General features: G+C 38.1%; 1 protein-coding gene across 1 annotated transcript in view; it reads right to left on the reverse strand.

Moving 5' to 3' along the window:
* Nucleotides 1-1,879: 1,879 nt before the first annotated feature.
* The window catches only part of osbpl1a (oxysterol binding protein-like 1A), a 43,654-nt gene continuing 20,124 nt past the window's right edge, over nucleotides 1,880-25,409 (reverse strand). The window contains 20 exon segments of the mRNA XM_061683626.1: nucleotides 1,880-2,348; nucleotides 4,491-4,581; nucleotides 4,971-5,094; nucleotides 5,794-5,901; nucleotides 6,266-6,392; nucleotides 7,937-8,026; nucleotides 8,135-8,242; nucleotides 8,320-8,502; nucleotides 9,044-9,141; nucleotides 9,305-9,439; nucleotides 10,093-10,168; nucleotides 14,586-14,781; nucleotides 15,763-15,916; nucleotides 19,317-19,420; nucleotides 20,487-20,568; nucleotides 20,831-20,983; nucleotides 21,434-21,535; nucleotides 23,205-23,268; nucleotides 24,086-24,120; nucleotides 24,122-24,160. Coding sequence (XP_061539610.1) covers nucleotides 2,246-2,348; nucleotides 4,491-4,581; nucleotides 4,971-5,094; nucleotides 5,794-5,901; nucleotides 6,266-6,392; nucleotides 7,937-8,026; nucleotides 8,135-8,242; nucleotides 8,320-8,502; nucleotides 9,044-9,141; nucleotides 9,305-9,439; nucleotides 10,093-10,168; nucleotides 14,586-14,781; nucleotides 15,763-15,916; nucleotides 19,317-19,420; nucleotides 20,487-20,568; nucleotides 20,831-20,983; nucleotides 21,434-21,535; nucleotides 23,205-23,268; nucleotides 24,086-24,120; nucleotides 24,122-24,160 — 2,172 coding nt within the window. The 3' untranslated portion in view covers nucleotides 1,880-2,245.

Here is a 25,409-nt window from a genome sequence, read left to right on the forward strand (position 1 = left end):
TGCCAGCCAAAATTTGAGATAAATGCAAGCTTTAGATACGTAACCGCTTGTTGTGAAGTGAAAAAAAAAAGAAGGCGCAATTACAGTACTGTAACTCGTGGACCAGGACAGCCACATTCGCACTTTTAGCTGTTAAGTGAATGGGAAAAACAGTCAAAGACAAAAATAAAAATTGCGAACACTCACAAGGAGCTGCTGCACTGTCACTCAGGTTTACTGTGAGAATTCCACGTTGTGTATTTAACCAAACCTCATAACTTTGCCTTATAAATGTCTGCTAGCTTAATGATAATTCACAATGTAAAACACCATAGATGGGCTAAAAAACTAGCATAGATGATGTGGTAGTTATAAGTCTTTAAGCAATGGATAGCTGAACACAATGCTGCAGCAACACATGCAGACAGACAATATAACAATACTCACATGCATATATTCCTCATGCGCTGCGAAAAACAACAAATATTATTGTATCTTACTGAGTTTAGTTGTGACCTTCTTCTTCAAATATGTGTTTTATGTGTATTATTTGGCCCCCTGGTGGCTATGGCACATACATCAGAAGGAGCAGCACAATGTCCATTGAATTAAAGGCTGAAATCATGATGCAAAAACAGTTTTGTTACATTTGACACAATCCTTTGTGCTTAGTATCCAAAGGAGAAAAAGACCTCATGCTAATGGTGGACGCCACGTCTGAAAAGAAGGCGGGACCCTTTGCATCTTTTCCCTCCTCTACAACACAGGGATTACTTCACATTGGAGGTATGAAATCACACTAAGACTTACTTCAAAAAGAGTGCACAAGAGCTTAATATTTGTATTATATAAATATATATATATATATTTTTTTTACAGGGGCCTTAGAGTCAAGCGAGGCCCCCGTGACATCTCCGTACTTGGGCTGCTTGAGAAACATGATTATGAATGGCAGGCGCGTTGCGTTCGAGGCACGGGCAGCGAGGGTGATCGGCCTGGTGGACTTCAACGTGTGTCCTGCATACTGAGAGGAGGGCAAGGAAGTCAGGTCAGGAAGTGCTGTTGGTTGTCGAGATCGGTATTTCCCAACCTTTATTGAGCTGGGGGCACGTAGGCCTATTTTAGAAAAGACTATAATGGATACACAGGTTAATTACACTATGTGCCTTCTGCTGTCTAGTGGAAGAGCATTTAATTGTTCGGCCTGTCACTATGCATCGCTGGCATAGATAGATAAACAAAGATATATTATTTGTAGTAAATAAATACAGTGGTACCTTGACTTAGGAGTTTAATTTGTTCCGTGACCAAGCTTGTAACTCAGTTTACTCTTTTATCAAATCAATTTCCCCCATTGGAATGAATTAAAATTGCATTAATCTGTTTCAGCCCTGCAAAAAAAAATCACCAGCGTTTTTTTTTGTCACGTTTTTAAAAACGACAAATAGTGCTGTAGTGTATACAACAACAATAAAACATAAAAGAGAAATTAAAGAAAAAAATGGTTTTATAAAGTGTAATTACTTTATCTACTATAGTATTTGTGTGTTGTATGTGTGCCTTAAAGTAGTGTGGCCTAATGAGTGACAGTGTCGTGTTGGCTGGTTATTTCAGTGCGCGCGTGGTCTTTGCGAGTGTTTTCATTTTGTATTTGTGTGTTTGGCTGCTTGTCCCGTTCAATAAATGATTGAAAGTGCATTGGTGACAGTGGCTCTCCTTGCCCAAACGTGAGGGCATTACAGTAAGTGGAAAATGTTTATCAGACAAAAATCCACACCCTTGGGGGGTTTCATTACATTTGCATTACCACAGCTTCAATGGTTTGAAGAAAAAAAAAAAAAAAAAAAAGGAAGCAACATGGACAGAGAACCCAGAGGCACAATTTTCAATGAAGCTCTTATATTTGGTGTCATTAGGTTTTTACAGGTGTACCTAATAAAGTGACCGGTTGGTGTCAGTGCATAACAATCTTAGATATTGTCCTCTTTATATACATGTAAATACATGGTTTTTCTTTTGTACGGAAGAAAATGAGGTTTTTGATGGCTCAGGATGCATTTATACTGTACACAAAAACAACACGGATTTTTTAAAATAGAAAGGAGCCTATTAAATCTAACACACACACAGGAGCTAAAAATCCTCGATGATGAACATTTATGTAAAACCCCCCAGAGATACTGACATTTACAGTATATGCACACTTCTAGAGTGTCAACGCAGTTTAAGGCCACAGTTCATGAGTACGTATTGCTTGTGGAGAATTCTAGTAAATGTCTGGTAGATGAGGATACTTCCTGTCCCAGTATCTGCCAGTGAAGATCCAGTCCTGAGAGCCGGTGTGCGGATTGGGGCCCTGCTGGAACCACCTAAGAACCAAGACAAGCAGACGACCAGTAAGCAAGGAGTGTTATTGACACTTAAAGAGGACATACCATCATTTCTCGTTTATAATACGCACTCGAGAATAACACGCACCCCCAAAATTGACCCCCCCAAAAAACCTTCTTCCTATGTATAATGCGCACCCTTGACTTTCTATCCCTTGATACATTTACAGTGTATGCAATAAATGTTAGTGGTGACCCTCTCCTAATTTGTTTTTCCCGTAAATTCTGATCATTATTATTATTATTAGTGATGTTTACTTGTCCTTTAAGAATGTATTTATTATTGTTATGCACTCTATAGTGTTTAATTTTAACACTGCAGCTTTAAAACTAATTAATGGCTGTTCTAAAATACACATTTACTCATACCTCATTTGACTTTGAAATAATTTTCTTTTACTATACCTATGTATAATACAGACTATTGACTTGAATGTTTTTTTCTTGAGTGTTTTTTTCTTGAGGGGAAAAAAATGTGCATTATACATGAGAATTTACGGTATCATGAAAAATGGACTTTTCAATTGCTTGTATACAAATAGTTGGGTCTCCAGAACAGTGGTGTGGAAAGGTGTGGTGGGGCGGGGCTTACAGGCATTGAAAAATCCAAATGACTATCTTCATTCACACTCTGATTGAACGCTCACTGCCTTATTTGGACGCCTGGGGTGATTTGGAATTAAGGCACCTGGGAACTGTTTTAAATTGTGACCAAAAATACAAATACTCCTTTATGTAAAATTAACTCTGTGTTCTCTCAGGTTGCATTTAAAGCACGCAACCAGGGGAAGGATCTCGTGGAAGGCAGGGAGGCGGTTGAGTGGGTGAAAGTAGAGGAGATGAGCGATAACAGCACATTGTCACCCACCAGCCCTGTCAAGCCCATCTCAACAAGCGACGGGGGGAGAACATTTCAAGATGATATCAACGCGCGGAGGATATGAAAGGCTTTTCTTTTAAATGATTTTTGACGATACCGTATCACAAATGTTGAGCACGTAGACGTCAGAGTCTAACCTTGGGCAAAGTGCGGGGCTCCTTCAGCGAGCAAAAAACAGACAAGGAAGGAGAAATAAACAATCTGTTTAGCTCAAGCATTTAATACACACAAAAAAAAAAAAAAAAAAAAAAATATATATATATATATATATATATATATATATATATATATATATATATAGGAAAGCTTTACAACAAGCACAATTCATGAGCGTTAAGGACCAAGCCCTGATGTGAATAGCGAACATTTGGAACTATGTAGAAATAAGGGGAGGAGCTTCATTTAAACAGGCAATAGCACGTTCAAATAGAAAAGTAGTGCTTTGCTGCTATCTTGTGGCATATATAGAGAAATATAAACCTTTTCGGAGGCATCAGTGACTTGCAAATTGTTGCTATTCACTTTATATTCTACGAGTTTAAAGCCTAACTATACCCCAAAACACTTTATAATTTCAAACTCATCTTTCAACATTAGCCTGAAAAATATTGGCTACTAATGATTTATTAATTCTGTGAGGGAAATTATGTTAACTATTTCATGTCAGTAGAGTCTATGAAGGGACAAAATTATACTTCCGAATATTTTTTTTTTCTAATGTGGAAAAGGAGGGGTCTATTTATTCGTGGATGGTATTTAAGAAATATGCTATGTGCGTATGTGGCTCCATAATGCTTTTATTGACAGTCTTTTTTTTGCCCAGAATACTTCTGTGATGTTAATTAGCGAGCTAAAGGCTAGCTACGTCTTTCTTTGCGAGCTAAGCTAACAATCTGAATAAAGCGCCATATTCGGGGCCTGAGAGCGTAATTAACCTTTTAATACAACTCCGGGGCGAGGAACAAAGCGAACTGCCAAAAAGGACTTCTCCAACGAGGCGCCGAGTGCGTGTAATTAACACAAATGGCCGCTCATCTTCGCGAATTAAACAGAGACAAACTGTGAATACCAACGATCAATTATGGCCCATTTTTGGTGACACGGCCTTCGACGGCTCTGTCTTGTCACTAACAAAGATGGCCAGTGCCCATTTAGGCTCCAATTAAAAGATTTTGCACGGATGACTGATTGCCCGTCGAGTGGAGCGATTTCAAGAAGAAGTTTTCATTCGACAAACTCGCCTCATCTTCCACACGTCGTCCATTTTGGAGCTTTTTTTGCGGGTGGCCCTCTGCTTCTCCTCCAGTCTTTTCTTCTCCTCGCTGGCCAAGTCTGTGGGAACAGCAGCAAGTTTAAGAACTCTATAAACCAGTAGCTCTCACAAGTTTTGAAACCAAGTACCACCTAAAAAAACGAGGCAGAGGTTTTATTCCTAAAAAGTGTATTTAACATAATTGTAAGCCACTGTAGCATTATGCAGAATTTACAAACGTATAATGTGAGTTTAATTGAAAACATGTTTAAAAAATTTTTTTTTTCAGAGCAAATGCAAATGGATGTCACTTAAAAGTTAAATACAACTGAACTGGACTTTGGCTGGGGTTCTTTTTTCCTACCACTAGAGAGAGCACTCATACCACAGTTCAAGAATCACTGCCATAAACCGTGTCCTCAAAGATGACGCATTTAGGGCACGCAGTTTTCAAAACGAGTCGTTATACCGATGTCGCCGTTCTCCATGGCTCGAATGTCGGGCCTCATCCTGCAGTCTGTCCGAGGGAGGACGCCTGCCGTGTCCTCGTGCAGCTCGTTCAGCTGCATGGCGAAGGTCGTGAAGCTGTACATCTGTGATTAGGTGACAGGGCAAATTTGCATTATTTCAAGGGGACAAGTGTAACTCTAAGTAGTCGTCATACGAGTTTTTATCTTGAGCAATATGACTTTTTGTTTTGAAATCGGAATTTCTGCTTGTAATAAATACAACAAATACATAAATAAATAAAGACCTTTATTAACAGACAAATTAGTCAACAGCTTTTTTTTTTTTTATAAATATGCAACCCTTTAGCATAAAAAAATAATACATTTATATATTTTTTTGAAAACTCAAAAAAATTATTTTCCTAAATACAATTTATTTCCCTGGAAAATAAACAACTTGTTAATATCTAAAAAAAAACAGCACTTTTTTTCTCTTTAAAAAAACAAGACTTATTCTGGTAAATTAGAATTTTCTTCGCAAAGATGAACAACTTTAAACAACGTTATGTAACTTTACGATTGTAATTTCTAACCATTTTTGGCTAATATTCTGTTTATAGCATTAAAATAATAAACAAAAGAGTCAGTTAATTTACCTAACCCTAACCCTAGACACAAATAAAGTGAATCTGTGAATCTAAAGTGAAAGCTTTTGAATCTAAATAATTGATCAGTATAATTAGGCTGCTTCCACGAGTGAGCTGCCTCCACGAGTGAAAATGCAGTCCAAGCTTTTATTGTCTTTCGGGGGCTACCCGGTAGAAGTGCATTTTCAAAACTGACCTGGGCAGAGTTGGCTGGGCGGGGGGCGATCCGCCACAGTAGCTGGCTGCCGGGAATCACGTCCACACTATCGGGCGCTTGCGAGGGAACGTCCTCCTCGCTGCCACCCTGGAAAGGATGCAGCAGGTGTACACTATTACATTACTTCCATCAAAGTATTATGAATTTCAACTCCAAATCTGAGCTCATTTTAGTTTGTCTGTCTTTTAGTCAAGTGCAACATCAGTACGTTGCCCTCTTTTCAGGAACGTGCATCATCAAAACTTGGCTCGAGCACGAGTCATTTAGACTTCTTACTCTTTATCTAATATGTTCCTTATATGAAATCGACCATACCAAAAAATCCGAACAACTTGTTTTTACACTAGTATTTCGGTTAAAAATATTTAAATGTTACTTCAAACATGGCCTGTACAGATAATACGGTGTTTTATTATACTTTATAGTCACAGTAATGCAATAGAGTTGTTACCTTTCTGCTGGTGTTTTTGCCTTGTACTCCTTTCCTGTCGCTTTTCCTGTGAGTCTCCAGGGCAGCGGGATCAATGACGTACAAACACTCGGTCCACTTGCCGTACAGCGCGCACAACTTCTTTTTACTTTCGTGTGCAAAATATAGACACACACACACAAACACACAGTCATTATTTTTGCTTGTTTTCTTGCTAGGCTGTGACAAGGAAACACACAATATCTGTCGTTATCAGCATTTGTGGCTGTGGCCGAGTATTGTCACAAAATGCACATGCAGTGGTGGTCTCGCGGTCAACGGTTTTAAATGCACAGCAAAAAAAAAAAGAAAAAGAAAGGAACCCAGCTGATCCCACCATCCTCAATGAGCCACCAGCGCCGCAATTTTGTTGCGTTCCTCTTTATTCCCACTTGGCTGCTTTTCCTACAGTTTTGACATTTAATTTTGCTTGTCTTCTTTGAGGAAAGTTTAACAACAATGGTTTGTCTTATTTTTGAGCAAGTGCAACCACTTGTTTTGTTTCCTCTTTAGGAAAGCGCAACATCAATTGTTTATCTTCTCTTGAGGAAAGTACAGCATTGAAAGCTTTCTTCTTTTTAGGAAAGTCAAACTTCAACAGTTGGTCTTGTTAGGAAAAAGCAACATCAACAGTTTGATTTGATTTTAGAGAAGAGTAACATCAATAATAAGCGTTCTCTTTAGGGGTGTACGACATCAGCAATTTGTCTTCTTTTTCGGACAATGGAACATCAACAGTTGTGTTTCATTTTTGCGAAAGTGCAACATGACTAATTGTGGGGGAATCGTTAATTAATAATATGCTTGGCGATTGGAGTCCAGCCAAAGCACTTCACGCTGCCGGTTTTGCTTGACAAATAATTTTACTAAAGTATACTTAAAGCGCATTTAAATCATGCTGGCTCGGAACTATAATGAAGGGTGAGGATATTTGGATTTTAATAACCAGAAAGCGCATACATGATGTGTTTGGTGCAAAGTCTTTTATCTGGACCACTCTAAAGCAAGAGTGATGACAACGGGGCTTGGAAATAATGAAAGTACACGAGAAATGATGAAGTGTGATTAAAGAGACGATGAAAAGTATGCTTTGTACTTAAATTTGTAAATGACAGCAATTAAACAGTCAGCTGTTAGACGTTCATTTGCACCCTGTTTTTTTTGACAGTCGAATGAAAAAAAAAAAGGACTTTATTTTATTACAAAAAAGCCAGACTTTTATTCAAATAAAGTCTGTTTTTTTTCAAGCTAAAATGTCTTTATATTTTTTGTTAAATATTGCAATATTATGAGAATAAAGTAGGATTTTTAAATGTATTTATTTTTTAACTCAGAGGCACTTTAAATGGTGGCGAGTGTGTGCGGACTCCCATTAACCATTAGTGTGAATGCAATTGGTAAATTCCTAGCACAGCCACATCCCGATTTATGAGGGTGTGCACACTTGTGCTACCACCTGATCTCAGTTGTTTATTTTTACTTCCCCTCTCGAAGAGAGATTCATTTTGCTCTCGAGGTTACAGTTCACATTAATGCTGGAAATGATCTATATTGAACAGAGCAACGTATATCTTTTATCCATTGTATATGACGGCAATTAAACAACACACTGTTAAACACCGATTTGTGTGTGTACGTGTGTGTAAAGTGCACCTTTTATCCAGTATGTACCCTTCGACTTTGTGCAGTTCTTTACCAAAAAGGCCACATGGCTTGAAGTTAAGGCAGCATTTTTCACCAGTTCTGCGCAAACACACAGCAGCAAGGAGCATTATTATTATTATTATTATTGTTATTCATTGTAATCATAATGATTTGAGTGGAGGCTGTTATTTGAGGAAATCCTCTTACCTGTGGTTGATCACCTCCACACTTCCATACTGCTCGAGCCAGAGCTGGCCCACGATGATGTTGTGCACGCAGCACGTGGGATTGGTCCACGTGTACGCTTCGTTGTGACTGCACGGCAAAACCGAAAGCCTTTTTAGAGTCACATTAGGAAGTGAAAGGACGTATGGTATTTTCGTGGTCCTCACTTGGGCAGCTCCAACGTGAGGACGCCTTTGGGCTCGGCTTGCACACTCTTCCCCCAGAACTTGAGTTTCGGATAGATGGAGCCGTGGAACGCGAAGTCCTGCTGGAGGCCCTCGGCGTGGAAGGCGCTCACGGGAGGGTGGTGGCTCACCTGCTCCGATACGAGCCGGAAACCAAGATCCTCCCTGGATTGATGGGATCAAATAATAGTCATAATTCCCAGAGGGCGTGGCAGTGCTGGACTCCATTCACAAGAGTCAAGACTTAGGTCGCCAATTTTAGGACTTGAGATTTGTTTATGAAAAGACTTGACTTTCCATCTTATCAAGAGCATAACATAGGAATCAGTCATACTTTAGATTTAAACATCAAAATATTCAACCAAACCAACCAAAAGTTAAATGGCTCAATGCTAACGTACGATGCGAAATGCCACAGACAGGTTAACGTGAATTAGCATAGATGTTATGGTAATTATAAATCTACAAACAACTGCTCCTGTAACCAACTGTCGCCATTCATACAACAGAATAATTGCTTTGTGTTCAATTTAAAAGGCTCAGATTTCACACAAATTACATTTGCAAGTCAACTGAAATTCAATATGTACTTTTTGTGATACTGGTGTCCGATGGTTTGCATTGAGATTTTTTTGTAAAATAGATGCCTTGGCTCAATTAAGGTTGAGAAGCAGCGGCTTAAATGACCGGATCGAAACACACCAACCTGACCAGTTCGTAGGTTTCTCCGAGCAGCGGGTTGAAGGGCTTGCCCGTCCTCTCCCACTGCGACGCCACGGCAGACACGACAAAGGCCGCCACACACTGACAAGAAAAGTAGCAGAATCAAAATCACTTACTGGCGAGTGTGCATTTAAGCACGGCCATTGCCCTCTCGTCCCCAATCGTGTCATGTTCTATTGAATTTAGGTCTGGGCTTTTCCCATCGAAGCCATCCTTCTGCTGCTTTGGGCTCCGGTTCGTCTACCTTCATCCTGTCAAGGGACTCCGTTGCGGCGTTGGCCCGCTGGATGAGGTACGTGTGCTCCATGTACTCGGTCAGACGCTGCAGGAAGCTGAGCGGCTCGTTGAAGATCACGGGCATGGCGATCTTGGAGAGCTCCTGGAGACCACGCCGGGGGAAGGCTCATTAAGGAGTGCCATCTTAGTTTTAGTCTTTTGGACAAAAATGCTTATTAGTTTCAGTCACAATTTAGTATGTCGACTGTATGTGTGATAGTTTTAGTCTACAAACACTTAAAAGGGTTTCACTTTAGGAAAACTATTTGGATGAGACAGATCCCGAGCCCCCCTTTTTTTTGTTCTCCGGAAATTGTGACAAGTGAGATAGACAATACTGGCAATTCGCAGGTTGTTGGAGTAGGGATATGATTCTCGCTTAGGATGTGAGTGGTCCTGTCTTCAGATGCTGGACCATCCCACTTTTTCTGGAAATTGTCACACGGGGGACCATGTGACGAGTATGTTGGTCACAATGCACACCTCGTGGCTCCTTCGCTCTCGTACGAAAACAGAACACTTTCGAGACATAAAGACATTTAAAAAACCGTCCCTGAGCCCCGGACGAAGCCCGTTTTAAATGGTTCCTGGCAATTGTCACACGTGCACCATGTGCCAAGGAAGTGGGTGACTGAGCACAACACATGGCTCATTGGTCTAGGTGTATAATTCTCGCAAAACTATACAGAACATGATATCTTTAATGAAACAATTTTAACCAGCATGTTGAGAGATGAGCATTCTGTACATTCTCACCATTCCGATGCAGTTTCTGAGAATACTCCAAATGCTGAAGTCATTTCTTGAAAACATGGGTGAAGGCAAGCTCGTCCTGAAACAACAAACACGCATTAAACGAAGACATATTGTGCATTTTTCCCCCCACATTACAAAACAAGCAATCGTCCTAATATTATGACAAGGAATAAGGTAAAACATTTGGGGGGGGGGGATTAAATCGCGCATTTTCAAGAAAAAGTTGCAGTATGAGAACAAAGCCAGATTTTTAAAGGATATCAGCACACGGTGCTTCAGAAAACCAATGCCAGTAAAGTTCGGCGCTACATCCGTAAGTGCAACTTGAAACTCTACTATGCAAAGCAAAAGCCATTTATCAACAACGCCGGCTTCTCTGGGCCCGAGCTCATCTAAGATGGACTGATGCAAAGTGAAAGTGTTCATTATGTCAAGTGTCATTATGAAACGTAAAATACGACAACGGAGACCCCGGCCTGTTGAACAGCTGAAGCCGTACATCGAGCAAGAATGGGAAAGAATTCCACCTACAAAGCTTCAACAATTAGTGTCCTCAGTTCCCAAACGTTTATTGGATGTGGTTACAAGAAAAGGTGATGTAACACAGTGGTAAACATGACCCTGGCCCAGCTTATTTGGAACGTGTTGCAGCCATACAATTCTAAATTCATAATTAGTTGCGAAAAACAAGGTTGATCAGTTTGAACATTAAATATATTGTCTTTGTGATGTATTCAATTAAATATAGGTTGAACATGATTTGCAAATCATTGTACTCTGTTTTTAATTTATGTTTTACATAACGTCCCAACTTCATTAGAATTGAGGTTGTATTTTCAAGAAAATAATTAGTCATTTTATCAGAATATTGCCAGATTTTGTAGCTAAAAAGTCATATATATTCTGTTTAACAAAGTCATAATATGACAAGAAATTTTGATTTTCACGAGGTAAGTAATTTATTGTCAAGAATTAACAAAAAAAAAATTATGAGAATAATGTGACATTTTTTGTGCTAAAAAGTCTTTTTTAACAATAAAAATTGTAATGTTATGAGAATAAAATCAGATTTATTTTAAGATGAAACTTTTATTTTTAAAGAGATATGATATAATAGAACAAAATCCATTTTTTTCCTTGATTAAAAAAATACATTTATTTCCATTCTCATTATGAGGTAAAAAGTAATTATTTTTTTCCAAGAAATAAAGTTATGATGAGTTTTTACCCTTTAAACAACTTATATCTGAACACAAACGGCAGCAACACATGCAGACAGACCATACTTTATATTCTTTATGCTCTGCGAAGGACAACTAATATCGCTGCAGCTTAGTTACGACCATCTTCTTCTGTACGAATTAAACTCAGAAGTCAAGGCACCGCTGTATTTGTCCATTTTCCATAATATGTCCCTTTTAATACTCACTTCTATCAGCTTTCAACGCAATCCCCGAAGAATTATACTGAAAATGACTCTCAGCTGACTGCGCCTATTTGATTAAATATGGCAGACACACAATAGCTGCAGGCGTCATATCTTATTTAAGTCTTGGCCAGCTAAGAAGGCTTCTCATGAATTGAGTGACACGCTGCAACAAAACCCGATGACACGCTCGGCCGTGGTTGTAATAAATGTGGCCTGCGGGATTGGAAGTCTCAAGACGGGCATTGGACTTAAAAGAAGTGTACTCATTCTTATAGTGATGTTTTGGGTGTAATTTGTAACTGTTTTCAAACTGACATTTTTTTATTTTTTTATTGGCCAATGGTGCAGTTATGATCAACCCTCATAAAATCTGCCTAGTAACAAGTGGCCTTGCAAAAACGCTACCAGGAATCAGAGACATTTTATGAGGATGTATTTTTGTGTGTGTGTAATACTATGGCTTTAAGGCTTTATTTTGTAATAATAAATATTTTGACTAAAAAAAAAAAAAATAATAATAATCAAAATATTTTAAAAGAAAAAACACATTTTTCTTGTACTGTAGTATTACATAGTTTTGATTGTAATATAACTTTTTGGGGGAAATTAAAAAAGATTTTCTTGAAGAAAATCTGACTTTATTCCTGTAAAATTACATTATTATTTTGACTTTATTCTTGCATATTGTTGTTTTTTTTTTTTTTTTTTAATAATAGTGACTTTATTCTTTTAATCTTATGACTTTGTTTTTGAAATATACAACTTTTCCTCTATTAAATTCTGACTTTATTCTCGTAATATTACATTTTTCCTTATTATGTTATTCATGTAATAATATTGCTCTCAAATGATAAAACCTTTAAATAAAAAAAAGACATTTTATTCTTGTAATATTATGACCTTTTTATCAAAACGCACAAGTTCCCCCAAAAATAAAATCACATTTTATTTTTGTACTATTAAATTTATCGTGTATTATTTAAACTTTGTTTTTAAAAGCATAAAACTTGATTCTAAAATAATTTAGACTTTATTGTCATAATTGTTTTGGTAATCTTATGACTTCACTCGTGAAATATTACAACTTTTTTTCTCAAAACATACAACCTTTTTACGAATAAGAATTCACCCTTTAGTCTCGTAATATTACAACATTAATTTCGTAACATTATGACTCTATTCTTTTAATATTCAATATGTTTTTAAATAAAAAATATGCAACTTTTGAATAATAATAATCCAAAAATATCTCGCCCAAAAAACCGAGCAATAAAATCAGGCTTCCCGAAATTCTTGTCTGATGTCTTAATGGTAACCCTTGCATTATTTGTCCAAATAGCTGAGAATTTTGCACCACCACACGGCGCCAATTATGTGCAAGCCGAAGCGGTTTATTTAAAAGGTGCCTGCAGGAAGCGGTCAACAGAGTGATTGATTACATGCCGCCTTACGCCGAGCCCCAATCAATATTTAAACGGCTAAGACAAAGACACCTGTCCTTTCCGTGCCAGTCTTTTGGGGGCACCGGCGCTCTAAATTATTCAGCGCAGCAAGTGGAAAGAGCTCAGAGGCGAAAATAAATAATAGGAGCGACGGGGAGAGCAGTTTGGCAGGTAATAATAGCCTCATGTCGGTGGAGAGGAATTAGAAAATAATAGTCGGGTGGTCAAGAAAACAAAGTGGTAATATCATGAAGCTAATTTTGAATTTTATTTATCTTTTTTTCTAGATATTTTGAGGTTTAAAATATATATTTATATATATATTTTTAAAAGTCGCCTGCGTGGCATTTGGATGTTCTCCGCGTGCCTTCGTGGGTACTCCGGTTTCCTCCCACTCCCAAAAACATGCGTGGTAGGTTGAGTGAAGACTCGAAATTGTCCGTAGGTGTGACTGTGAGTGCGAATGGTTGTTTGTTGTGCCCTGCGATTGGCTGGCGACCAGTTCAGCGTGTACCCCGCCTCCCGCCCGAAGATAGCTGGGATAGGCTCCAGCAGCCCGCGACCCTAGTGAGGAGAAGCGGTAAAGAAAATGGATGGATGGATAATATTACCAGAATAAAGATATATTTTTCGAGATTAGAAAGTAAGAGAAAAAAAGTATATATATATTTATGAAACAAGTAAAAAAAAATAATTAAAAAAAAGTAACAATACTACTAGATGAAAGGAAAACTTTCCAATATCAAAAACTCTCGAAATAAAGACATCATATCAAGAGAAAAATGTCATAATATTACAAGAAAAGTGTCGCATTTGGATGTTCTTCAATTTTTTTTAGATTAAAAACTTGATTTTATTTTTAAATCTGATTTTATTTCTCATTTATGTCTGGATTTTTTAAGATTAAAACGTGTATATTTTCAAGGTAAAAAGATCATCATACTTGAATAAAGTAAGTATTTTCAAGATTAAAAAAATTGTAGATTTTTAACAAAACGATTATTGAAATAATGACATCCAAAAATTACGAGACTAAATTTCATTAATTATAATTCAATAAATTGATATTTCTATCCAGAGGATATTAATATTACGAGAATTAAATTGGAATATTATGAGAATAAGGTCACATTTTTTCCAAAATAAAAAAAAAACTGTTAATATTACAAGAATGAAGAGAAGTGCTAGAGCTCATTATCATGAAACAGGACTGCCCCCTCAAAACAGGCTGAATTGGATGAGGCTTCAAAAAAGGGTTTAAAGTGTACCTTCTTGATCTTTGGGGAATTTGGACGAAAGATTCATATTTTCCCAATTTAAGTGTTCTAAATTGAGTGGGGGGGGCTGAATGAAAATTTTGCTGGACAAGTCGAGTCACAAAATAACTTGGTTGGCACAACACCGAACCCACCCCTCCCCCACCCCCCCTCCTAGAACCGTCACTGTGTTCCGTACTGCCACTCAATATTAAAAAAAAAAAAAAAGTTTGATAATATTAATTTTCTGTCAGCAACTAATTCACTAATCCCCAAAAAAATCCCACGTCACTTCTGCCTCTCTGTACTTTATTCCCCCCGAAAATCTTGAGCGTCTCATTTAGGAAGTCGGCGTGCGCCGCTGACCTATACTTGGTGACCCCGTTGGGTTGCGTCTGCGCCTCGTTGCTATGGAGATGGCCCCGCAACACGGCGTCGGGACGACGGCCGCTGCCGCTGCTGGCGAGCATGACGCCGCCTTCCTTGTCGTCCTCTTCCTCCTCCTCGAAGGAATGACTCGCCACCGTCTCAAAGCCGCTCAGGGAGAGCTCCGAGTCGGAACCTGGTGGAACAGATTATGAGGACAATGTCAGAAGAATAAAGTCAGATTTTTTTTAAAAGAAAAATATATAAAGTTGAAACATTACGAGTATTTCTTTCTTCCAAGATAAATCATATTTTATTTTTAAACTAAAATCATTTCATCTGATAGGATTTTTTTGTTGAAATATTATAGTATGTTATTATATAATATTATATTACTAAAGTCATAATATTAAAATAAAAAAGTAATATTTTGTCAAGATAGATCATATATTTAAAAAAAAATGATAACAAATTCAGATGATGAATAAAGTGAGTTTTTTCCCCCCAAGATTAAACGTGGCACATTTTCAAGAAAAAAGTTACCATAAAAGAATCAGTCATATTTTCAAAGAACAAATATGAAAGTAAAGTTAAAATTTTAAAATTGATTTCAGATTGCTTTATATTTTTTGAAAAAAATATTCATAGTACAAAAATAAAGTAAGATTGCTGGGGGGATGAAACAAGTTTTCAATATTACTAGAATAAAGTCAAATTTTCAAAATTCAAAGGCATTTATTTTCAATTAAAAAAAGGTGTAATATCATGAGCAGAAGATCTATGTATTTTTCTGTAAGGGTGGTACATTTTAAAAAAAAATATTAAAAGAATAAAGTGTTGTTTTTTTTTTAAGATAATTTTTTTGAAAATTTCAACTTAAAAGTCTCAATACAATAATAAAATCATATTACAAGAAGAGGGTCGGCTTGTTTCTTGCTAAAAAGTCATATATTTTGTATTTAAAAAATCTGAACCTCATATACATAAAGCAAGATAATTTCATATAAAATGTTGGATACTCTCAGTCATAAAATTACCACAATGGTCCGTTTTTTTTCTTCTCGATAAAAAGTTGTACATTTCTTCGTGATACTCCTCAAATAAAGTCAGACTTTTTAGAGCCTTAAAAGTGGTATATTTTTGTGAAAAAAACAAAACATCCTAATATTCAACTGACCAGACACGGCGTCGTGGAACTCATCGTCGCTGAGGCCGCCGGAGCCCCTGACCACGACCTGCTCCAGCTCGTGGTGCTCGGTGGCCAGCGTCTGCAGCGCTTGCGACAGGATCTTATTCTTCTCCACCTCCAGCTCCAATTTCATGCTACGCACCTGCACACACACACACACACACACACAATGAAACACTATACTGTGTGTACATTATACATACGAGGAGAGGAACGCAAACATTGAATTGAAGAGAATGCAAAATTTCCTTTCAAACGAGCAGCAGTAGGAAGTGACGAAATATAAATACTTTGCTGCTACTCTACTTCCATTTTCATTTCCTCTACCGCTTTATCCTCACTTGGGTCGCGGGCGTGCTGGAGCCTATCCCAGCCATCCTCGGGCGAGAGGCGGGGTACACCCTGAACCGGTCGCCGGGCAATCGCCCGTTAAAAACCCATACTACTATCGCCGGTGCCTTGAGATACGAGTTTAATTCGGTCCGCGACCACGCTCGTAAAACACTCGCATGTCCAATTGAAACAATGTGGTTGCAAAGGTGTGCACACCCTCTTATAACTGGGGATGTGGTTGTCTTCAGAATTAAGCAAACACATTCAAATTTATGTTACATGGCAGTCAGCACACACATGCCACCATTTAAAGTGCGTCTAAATAACCCCAAATAAAGTTCTGATGTTCTAGTAGGCTTTTCTTAACAGATCACATTGATGGTGGAGAAAGTTTTGAAAGGATTTACCTTGGTCTCATCGTGAAGAGTTACAAAAAAAAACAAGAGGTAAAAAATTGCAGATTACTTGATTAAAATTTTTTTTTTTTTTAATCTTTTTGAGATACAAATTGGTATATTTTTGGGGAAAAGTCAATCTAACAAAAATACATTTTTTAAACAAAAGTTAATCTTACGGGAAAAGAGATTTTTTTTTTCCCGAGATAAAATTTGAATATTTTCAAGAAAAAAATAGGTAAAAAGTAGAAGGACTTTATTTTAAAGTGCAAGTAACAAGTCACATATTTTCGATAAAACTCATGGTATTGCTGGAATAAAGTATGATTTTTCTTTTTTAGATAAAAGTCAGGCATTTTGAAAAAAGGCACAAAAATCTGAGAATATAGTCTTTATTTTTGATAAAAAGCTGTAATATCAAAATAAAATCCTTTTTGTTTTTTTTAAAGAAAAAAAGAGATCATTCTACAAGAACAAAGTTTAAAATATTGAGAGATTTAAAAAGCTGCACATTTACTCTCAAGAAAGTGGCAATATTAAGAGATTAAAGTTGCAATTTAATGAGGACAAAGGTCAATTTTTAACAAGTGAATTTATTTTTGGGTTGGAGATTTCCCATCTTTTCTTTTCCCAGGGGAATGAATGAATGCGTTGCTTCTTTTACATTCGGCGGCGGCGTGTGCGCGCGCCCAGAGAATATTCAGGTTATTCTTACTGAGAGCCAGCCTATTCGTGAGAATCCAAGGGGGAGGGACAACGCGCCTTTTATGCCAGTGCACGACTCGCTTGAAACGCTTTCGTCCAGCTGAGGCAACGTGTCACAATTCAGAAAGCTTCCGCCGGATGATCTGGCAGCTTGTTTGGCCTTTAATGAGCGCGCTAATTAATTCCTGTTTATTTATTCTACCCACACCGAGCTCTGGAAGCGAGCATGAGGCATGAATGACACTGTTGCTGCTGCAGATGGCGACCGATCTGCTCGAAAGGAACGCCAGCGGAGGCTTAGCCGTCTTCGTGTGTCGTACAATCAAAATGGACACTTTATTAGGTACAGCTGAATAAACATTCAATACGAGACGTCAAAACGAAAGGGAAAAAAGAGAGACAAAGCTGTTTATTGCCACTCTTACTTAAACTTTACTGTAAGACTAAACATGTGACCAAAAAAAAACACATTTATTTCACCAAACACCACCTAACTTTGCCTAAAAAATGTCCACTAACTTAATGCTAACACACAATGCAAAACTCAGTTCACGAGCTAACGAAACTAGCATCAATGTTGAGGTAGTACTAACCCTTTAACGGCTATTTAAACACGAAAGTGGTGCAAAACATGTAGACTGACAAATATAACAATATTCTTTATCCTCTGCAAAAAATGGCTACTGAGCAGTTGTGACTGCCTTTTTCTAGTCTTTACGTATGCATGTATTATACCTCCCCCTGGTGGCCAAGGCAGGCACACCAGAAAGAGCCACGGAATGAATACATGAAATCACGATGCGCAAAATGTGTAATTGTTCACAGTTACAGAAACAAATGGTTGTTTGTTTATATGTGCCCTGCGATTGGCTGGCGACCAGTTCAGGGTGTCGCCCAAAGATAGCTGGTATAGGCTCCAGCACGCCCGTGACCCTAGTGAGGATAGGTGGTTTCGGAAAATGGATGGAAACACACATTGTAACATTTTTTTGTTGGTGTTTCATGGTCACTGGAACGGATTAATTGCATTTCCATTCATTTGAATGGGAAACATTACCTCCGTTTACGAACGATTCGGGTTACAAACGGCGGTAACGGAACAAATGAAATTCATAAGATGAGGTTCCATTGTATTTCGTTACCATAATGCCCGCACATGTGGGAAAGGAGAGCCACAATCACCGATGCCGCGTCCGTGTTTGGTTATTATAGTATTTGTTATACCCGGACTGACTTTGTGCATAATCATTTTTTTATTGGGTGAAGGCTCAAGCATTCATACAAATGTTATTCTACTTTTATCTTTATTTTTATTATTCCGCCGCATTTTTGGACAGGCTTCTCCTTCGCCATTTTAAGTCTGATTCACTCCGTTCCAACTTCGACGTGTTCGAAAAATTCAAGCGACGCGCGCTGTTACGCATCGAAGCCGCAACATTTTCACATTACCTACAATTCCACAGTTTACACCCAAATAATTCCCATTCATTCCCAACGACACTTTCAACTAAATACTTTCACATCATTCTATTTCACTTTTAAAACATTCAGCTCATTCAGAACTTCTTCAAAACACATTCCCGTATTACCCACATTCCACATTTTGTTGTTAAAACACCCCCATTCTCCCCCATTCCACTCTATTCTGCCTTGCCCCCCCCCCCTGCTTCCACATTTCTTCACCAATTCAGACCATTCCACTGACTACATTCCCCCCATTCTGCACTGTGCAAAATACCCACATTTTAGCCACAATAAGACAAATTCTACATTTTTAGCTACAGTTTCCTTATTTCCCCACCGATTCCCACCGTTCCAACTTCTACGTGTTCAACTCATTCAAGCGCATGATCTCAATCGGCATTGCAGCATTCACACGCAATTTCTCCGGGAATTGCACCTTCTAGTTTTTGTTTGGTTTTACTTGACCCAAATCATAATATACTGGTAATATTGTTTATTATGGTTCCCAAAAAAATGCATTTGTACAAATAAAGACCTCCCGTATAGTTGACAAGGGTTGAAATAAACCAAATAGTATCACGTGTTTTCAATTTTGATCGATTTATTGACTTGGTTTGCTTTGTGACTGTCAAAGAGGTAACTCACCACTTCCTGTTTGGAGACCAGTCCGAGACAGACGTCCAAGTTGGAACCGGTCTGGCTTGACAGCTCGTTGATGGCCCGCAGCTTCTCCAGAATGCAAACCCTATCTTGAAACATACATCGAAACCTGAACCCCGGCTTGAAACCCATTTTTTGAAATCTAACCCTATGATTGACACTTGACTTGGAAACATTGACCCTTGTAGAAAACCCAAGTTGAAGCCTTAACTCTGTCTAAAAAAAACAATTTTGAAACCCTGAATCCATCTTGAAGCCCTACTTTGAAACCCTAACCCTGTCTTCCAAACCTAATTTAGGACCCTAAACCTGCCTTAAAACTTTACTTTGAAACCCTGTCTTGAACCTGTACTTGAGAATCTTAACCCTGTTTTGAAACCCTATTTTGAAACCCCAATTCTGTCTTAAAACCCTCATTTGGAACTCTGATGCTGTCTTGAAACCCTACTTTATAAACCTAATCCTGTTTGGACAGTCTAATCTGAAACACAAAACCTGAAACCTTAATTTGGAACCCTTATCCTGTTTTAAAACACAAATTGAAAATCTGACTCTGTCTTGCAACCCTAACTCTGTCTTGGAACCCTAATTTGGAATGCGAACCGCTTCATAAAACCCTACTTTTGAACCGTAACCCTGTGTTGTAACCCCACTTTGAAACCCCAACCCTGTCTTAAAACCCTACTTAATTCCTTACCCTGTTATTAAACCCCTAATTTAGAACCCTAACCCTGTCCCACGATGGTTCAGATTGTTTAAAAAATAAATAAATAAATAAATTAAAAAAATAAAATAAAATCTACTTTGCTTTGTTTACGGATGTGATTTTTTTTGTCACCCGAATTACACAAAGACTACTGAACAGTTCCCCCCCCCCCCCCCCCCCCCCAACTTCACAATCGGCGGAGAGAAGCAAAAACAACACAAACCTATTTTTCCATCTCATGCGCATTGATTTGCTCCATTTCCCTCACTTCATGAATATTAATGAGCACATCCCGCTATATGTTTATTGTTGTGTTGCTTGGCCTCTGCGCCGCTCTGAGTGCCACCGTGGCTTCTCGTAAGATTACAGACGCACGTTTTCCGAAGCGCGGCTGCTCATACCTCGCCGGGTTATTTCAATAAATGTGAAATAAGAGCGCCGCTCGTTACCTTGCGCCAGGCCGTCAATCTCGATGAGTGACAGCACGGCCGCCACTTCCTGCTGCAGCCGGCCGTGGCTCGCCTCCGCCGCCTGCATCGGGAGAGGCGAACAAACAAACAAACAAACATCGTCAACATGAAGTGTGAGTGTGGGCGGCATGTGAGCCTGGACTAGAATCAAAATTGAAATCCCAACTCTGTCTTGAAACCCTACTTATAAACTACTTATAAACCCTCACCAGAGCCGGTGAAGCGGTGACAAGCAAAACGCGACCGAACGAGCGTGATCCTTGTGCCACACTCTTGTCTGTCTAATGACTCTTAATTGCTTGTTTGTTTTGTTTGGTGGCCACCTGCAGGGCGTCAGCTATCCGGCCCAGTGAGGAGCCTTCCTCCTCCTCCTCCTCTTCGTCGTCGTCGTCATCGCCCCGCCGCCGGCCGCCCTTCTCCTGGGAGCAGTAGTGCGTGCTGAAGGCTGAGTGCTCGTCCAAAGCGTCCAACCAAGCCTGCGAGTCCACACGAGGGGGGAAATGTCATCATGTGCAGCACAATTACAGCAATCTTTTCACATGCACAATTATAGTAAAAACCCTAAAGCGTAACCGTGGTTTCAAACCCTACTTCAAATCCCAAACCGGGATGAGAAACCCTACTTTCAAAACTCTAGCCCTGTCTCGAAGCCCGATTATTATAGCAGTGTATAGTATAATAGCAGTGTACAAACAATGACAAACAAGGCAGCCATTGACTTTTTCCTTCAGACAAATGTCACAGTCGAAAATGGGGAAAAGGGGGCCGGCCAAATGTGAGGTGATTTGTGTCATATTTATTTGAGCGAGCGCAGATGTGACTTTTTAATTCGTCAACCCGGTACTGACAAAAAATATTAATATTGATCGTGCGGGACGGAGATGATCTTGAAGGAAATGTAAAAGCATCAAATCATCAAAGCGTACTTTTCTTGTCGCCTCGGGCTCCTCTTTGGCCGATACTTTGAAGTAATGGACGCTGTCATCGTAACACTTTAGGGTGAAGATGCAGCTCTCTTTCGATCGGCTCTTCAACACCAAGGAGAAAAAAAAGAAGATCAAGTGGGGAACAAAAAGAGCAGAAAAAGACATTTGAATTCTTATATAAAAATGGTAAATAATGGTGAAAAAAGAGAAAAAAAAAAGTTCATGCTGCCTTGGTTTTATACAGTATGTATAAATGTCTCCCATGCTGAAACAGCCACACTTAATGTCCTATTTCCAAAATGTTATTGATGATTTCAAATTTTAGGCAATCCTTATTGACAGTGCGAATGTTGGGGGCCCACTGACATAAAATACAATTATTTTTATCTTTTTATAACAGTAAAGACAAAAGTGTATAACGGTAAAGACATAAACAGCTTCATAAAAATCGTGTGAGTTGCACAAATTCATACGGATTCATCCGTATCTCAGAAATAACACCATTTAATTTGCTGTCTGCTATGGTGTGAATGCAAAATGGCTGCCTCATGCTGGCACTTCAGCTCACAGATCCCTCTGGTGTATTGCAACAACATAATGAGGCTCTATCCTTGAGCGACAAAGACGGACCGTTTGTAAAAGAATCAAAAAAATATATATTTTAGTGTCTAAAATTCATTTATGGTAGTCTTCATGAAGGTTCATGAAAGGTATGTTAAGTAATAGGAGACAAATCTGATATAACATCCAAAAGTGTAATTAGAATCTTCAGAAAACATTTTGCAAATCATGAAAATTCTTTTCGGACCCCTAACTGTAAAGACATTTTGGCATCAAAAATTTGAAAAATATTATTTTAGTATATATATATATATATATATATATTATTATTATTATTTTTTTTTTATGAGAAACAATTTTGAGCTTTTGATGGATAACAACTGCTAATAATTCAAATACTCATATCAATAAAATAGATTTTTTTCAAAAGAAATTCAGTGGGCTACGTCTTTACCGTTATTGAACAAATTACATAAAAATGACCCCTATGTACGTGTGCATAAAGATATAAAATATGATATTTTAAACTAATATTTCAACTGTTACTTTGAAATGTTCCCATGAAAGCGTATCTATGACTTGAAACCATCCTTTGAAACCCTAACCCTTGTTTAAACCCCTACTATGAAATCCTAAACCTGGACTGCGACCGTCAAGATTGTGTGAAACCCTACTTTGAAACCATAATCCTTCTTTCAAACCTTAAACCAGTCTTGCAATCCCAACGTGAAACCCAACTATGAAACCCTAACCCCGGCTGGAAGCTCTAATTTGAAACCCTAATCACTGTTTGAGTCCCTAATTTGAAATGCTGACCAAGGCAGGAAGCCATTGTTTAAAACCCTAACCCTGATTTGAAACCATAGTTAAAACCGTACTCTGAAACCCTACTTTGAAACCCTAACCGTAGTTTGAAACCCTAATTTTCCACCCTATATGTGGCTTGAAACTTTAATTTAAAACCCTAACCCATATTTGAAACCTTAAATTTGAAACCTTACTGTGAAACCCTAACCCTGCCCTGAAATCCTGATAATTGTTTGAAACCCTAGCTCTTATTTGACTCCCTAATTTGAAATTCTAGCCCTAGTTTGAAACACTAACCCAGGCTTCAAACCCGAATCGGAAAGCTGAAATCATAACCCTAATTTGAGCACCCAAAAAAAAATCTTAGCAGTTAAAAGGGAGCGTGAAGCGCATCGGTTCTCACCAGACACTGAGCGTGAGTGAGGGACTTTGATCCTTGCCTCCTGACGTTGGCAGCGGCGTCAGACCTTGAGCAGCAGGCGGCACGCAGCGACAACAAAGCACACTTGTTAGCGCATGTCGCAATCGGTCATGTATTCTTCCCAGTTTTGTAATCTCGCCTCGCTCCTTTTCTCTTGAGAGCGAGCGGTTAACGGAGTTTATCCTAAAACACGCGTGCATTCAAGTCTTTAGTTTTGGTTTGTCAGACTTGTGATTGGACACATTAGCGCTGTACTCTTCTGCTTAGTAATTATGGGCTTGTTTAAGCATATGGTTAAGACGATGGCCAGGCTGTGCTAGCTAATGTGAGGAAAAGCCTACTAGAAAAACTGAGCATTATTTGGGGTTAATCTGAGGCGCTTTAAACGGTGGCAGGTGTGTGCTAACTCCCATTTAAGATGACTTTGAATGTGATTGTTTAAATTCTGAACACAGCCACGTCCACAGTTATGAGAGGGTGTGCACACTTGTGCTACCACGTTATCTCACCTGTTTATTTTAACTTGTACAGGTTATAGGTCACAATAATGGTGGTAAAGATGTTGGACTGATTTACATTGGTCTTATTTTTGACATCTCGAAAATGTGGTATTTTGAACAGGGGTGTGTGGACTTTTGATATACAACGCACGTTCTTTTAATACCAGGAAATGAGTTATATCCAGACTTTTTACTCGGGCACTTTTCGACAAGGTGACTTTAACTGCCACCAAAGTTATTTTCTGTTATTTTTACTCAAGTATCGCGTTCATGTTCTTTATACGAGACCGATTCTCCAAGTTCTTTGCCCCTCGCGGTCATCTTTCTAATCAAAAGGCGAGCAAGGTCAGAGACCCCACCTACCGTTTGGAGTACCAGGACAGCACGCCGTCGTGGAGGCACTACCCAGCAGGAGCGCCAGCCCAAAAATCCAGAGCTCTGCGGGTACGACACACGAGGGAGGGAATCAGCACCGTCGCTCCATTTCGACAGCGGCAAAAACATTTGCATATACTTGAAAAACGCTGAGGCGTGACTGGTGAATTCAAACTTGCAGCAAAACAGTAGTCATGTGATAACTGAAGGTTCCATTGAAAACCAATGGGAAAAGAAAATACACAAATGTACGCTGTTGGCCAATTTCCTGTTATTTTATGGCCTAGACTTAGATGTTGACATGTATAATAAATATCAAGTATATTTTGGAATTTCTAAACAATTTGATGTATGACAAACAATGTGATTGGTCAAAACACATTTTTTCCTGTATTTTCTATTTTTTAGCTTTCAATTTAATTTGTATTATATTTACAAATGTAGTCAATTTCTATTACATATTTCTACTATATTTGATTACATTATTAAAATTGGATGCAGTATATCCTTTTTAAGTTTGTTATCTTACACACTGTAAATGTGTGAATATTATACACGACCTCTACTACTACGACTACTATTACTAATAATAATGATTATAGCTTTTATTTATACACTACTTACTTAAAAAATGACATTTCAAAATTATAATTAAAAAAACTGTAATAACATTTAACGTTGACCATAAACGCTATATACAGGTTGTACATATATATGTTACACAAAGTTTTAGAACAACAACAATAACAATAATAACATAATAATGACTTCAATTTAAATAGCACCTTTCAAGGATCTGAGGCTGCTTAATAAATACATAAGTTTCATATTAAATTATATCTACATATTAATTAAAGAAAGTGTAATAAATAAGTAATTCATTTTTATAGCACTTATAAAAACAAAACAGTTATAATACACGCTTGTACAGGATTATCTTCATGTGAAGATATATATATATATATATATATATATATATATATATATATATATATATATATATATATATATATATATATATATATATATATGTGTGTGTGTGTGTGTGTGTGTATTAATTTTATGATTTGTTTTATTATTATTTTTTAATAATTTTTTAATGTAATTTAATATTATCAATATATTATATATATTTTTTTCTTTTATAATGCTGGCCCAAACAGCGAGCGCCATGGTTAGCTTGTCAACTAGCTCTGTAGCTTAGCATCCATCCAGCACAAGCGTGACTTTCCACTTTGCACAGTTTGCGCAGGTGACGGTGTGTCATGAAGCAAATCAATGGGCGCTTCACAGGCCGCTAAACGAAGCTACT

Source organism: Phycodurus eques, chromosome 8 (assembly GCF_024500275.1).
Source record: "Phycodurus eques isolate BA_2022a chromosome 8, UOR_Pequ_1.1, whole genome shotgun sequence".
In the NCBI taxonomy this organism is placed as follows: Eukaryota; Metazoa; Chordata; class Actinopteri; order Syngnathiformes; family Syngnathidae; genus Phycodurus; species Phycodurus eques.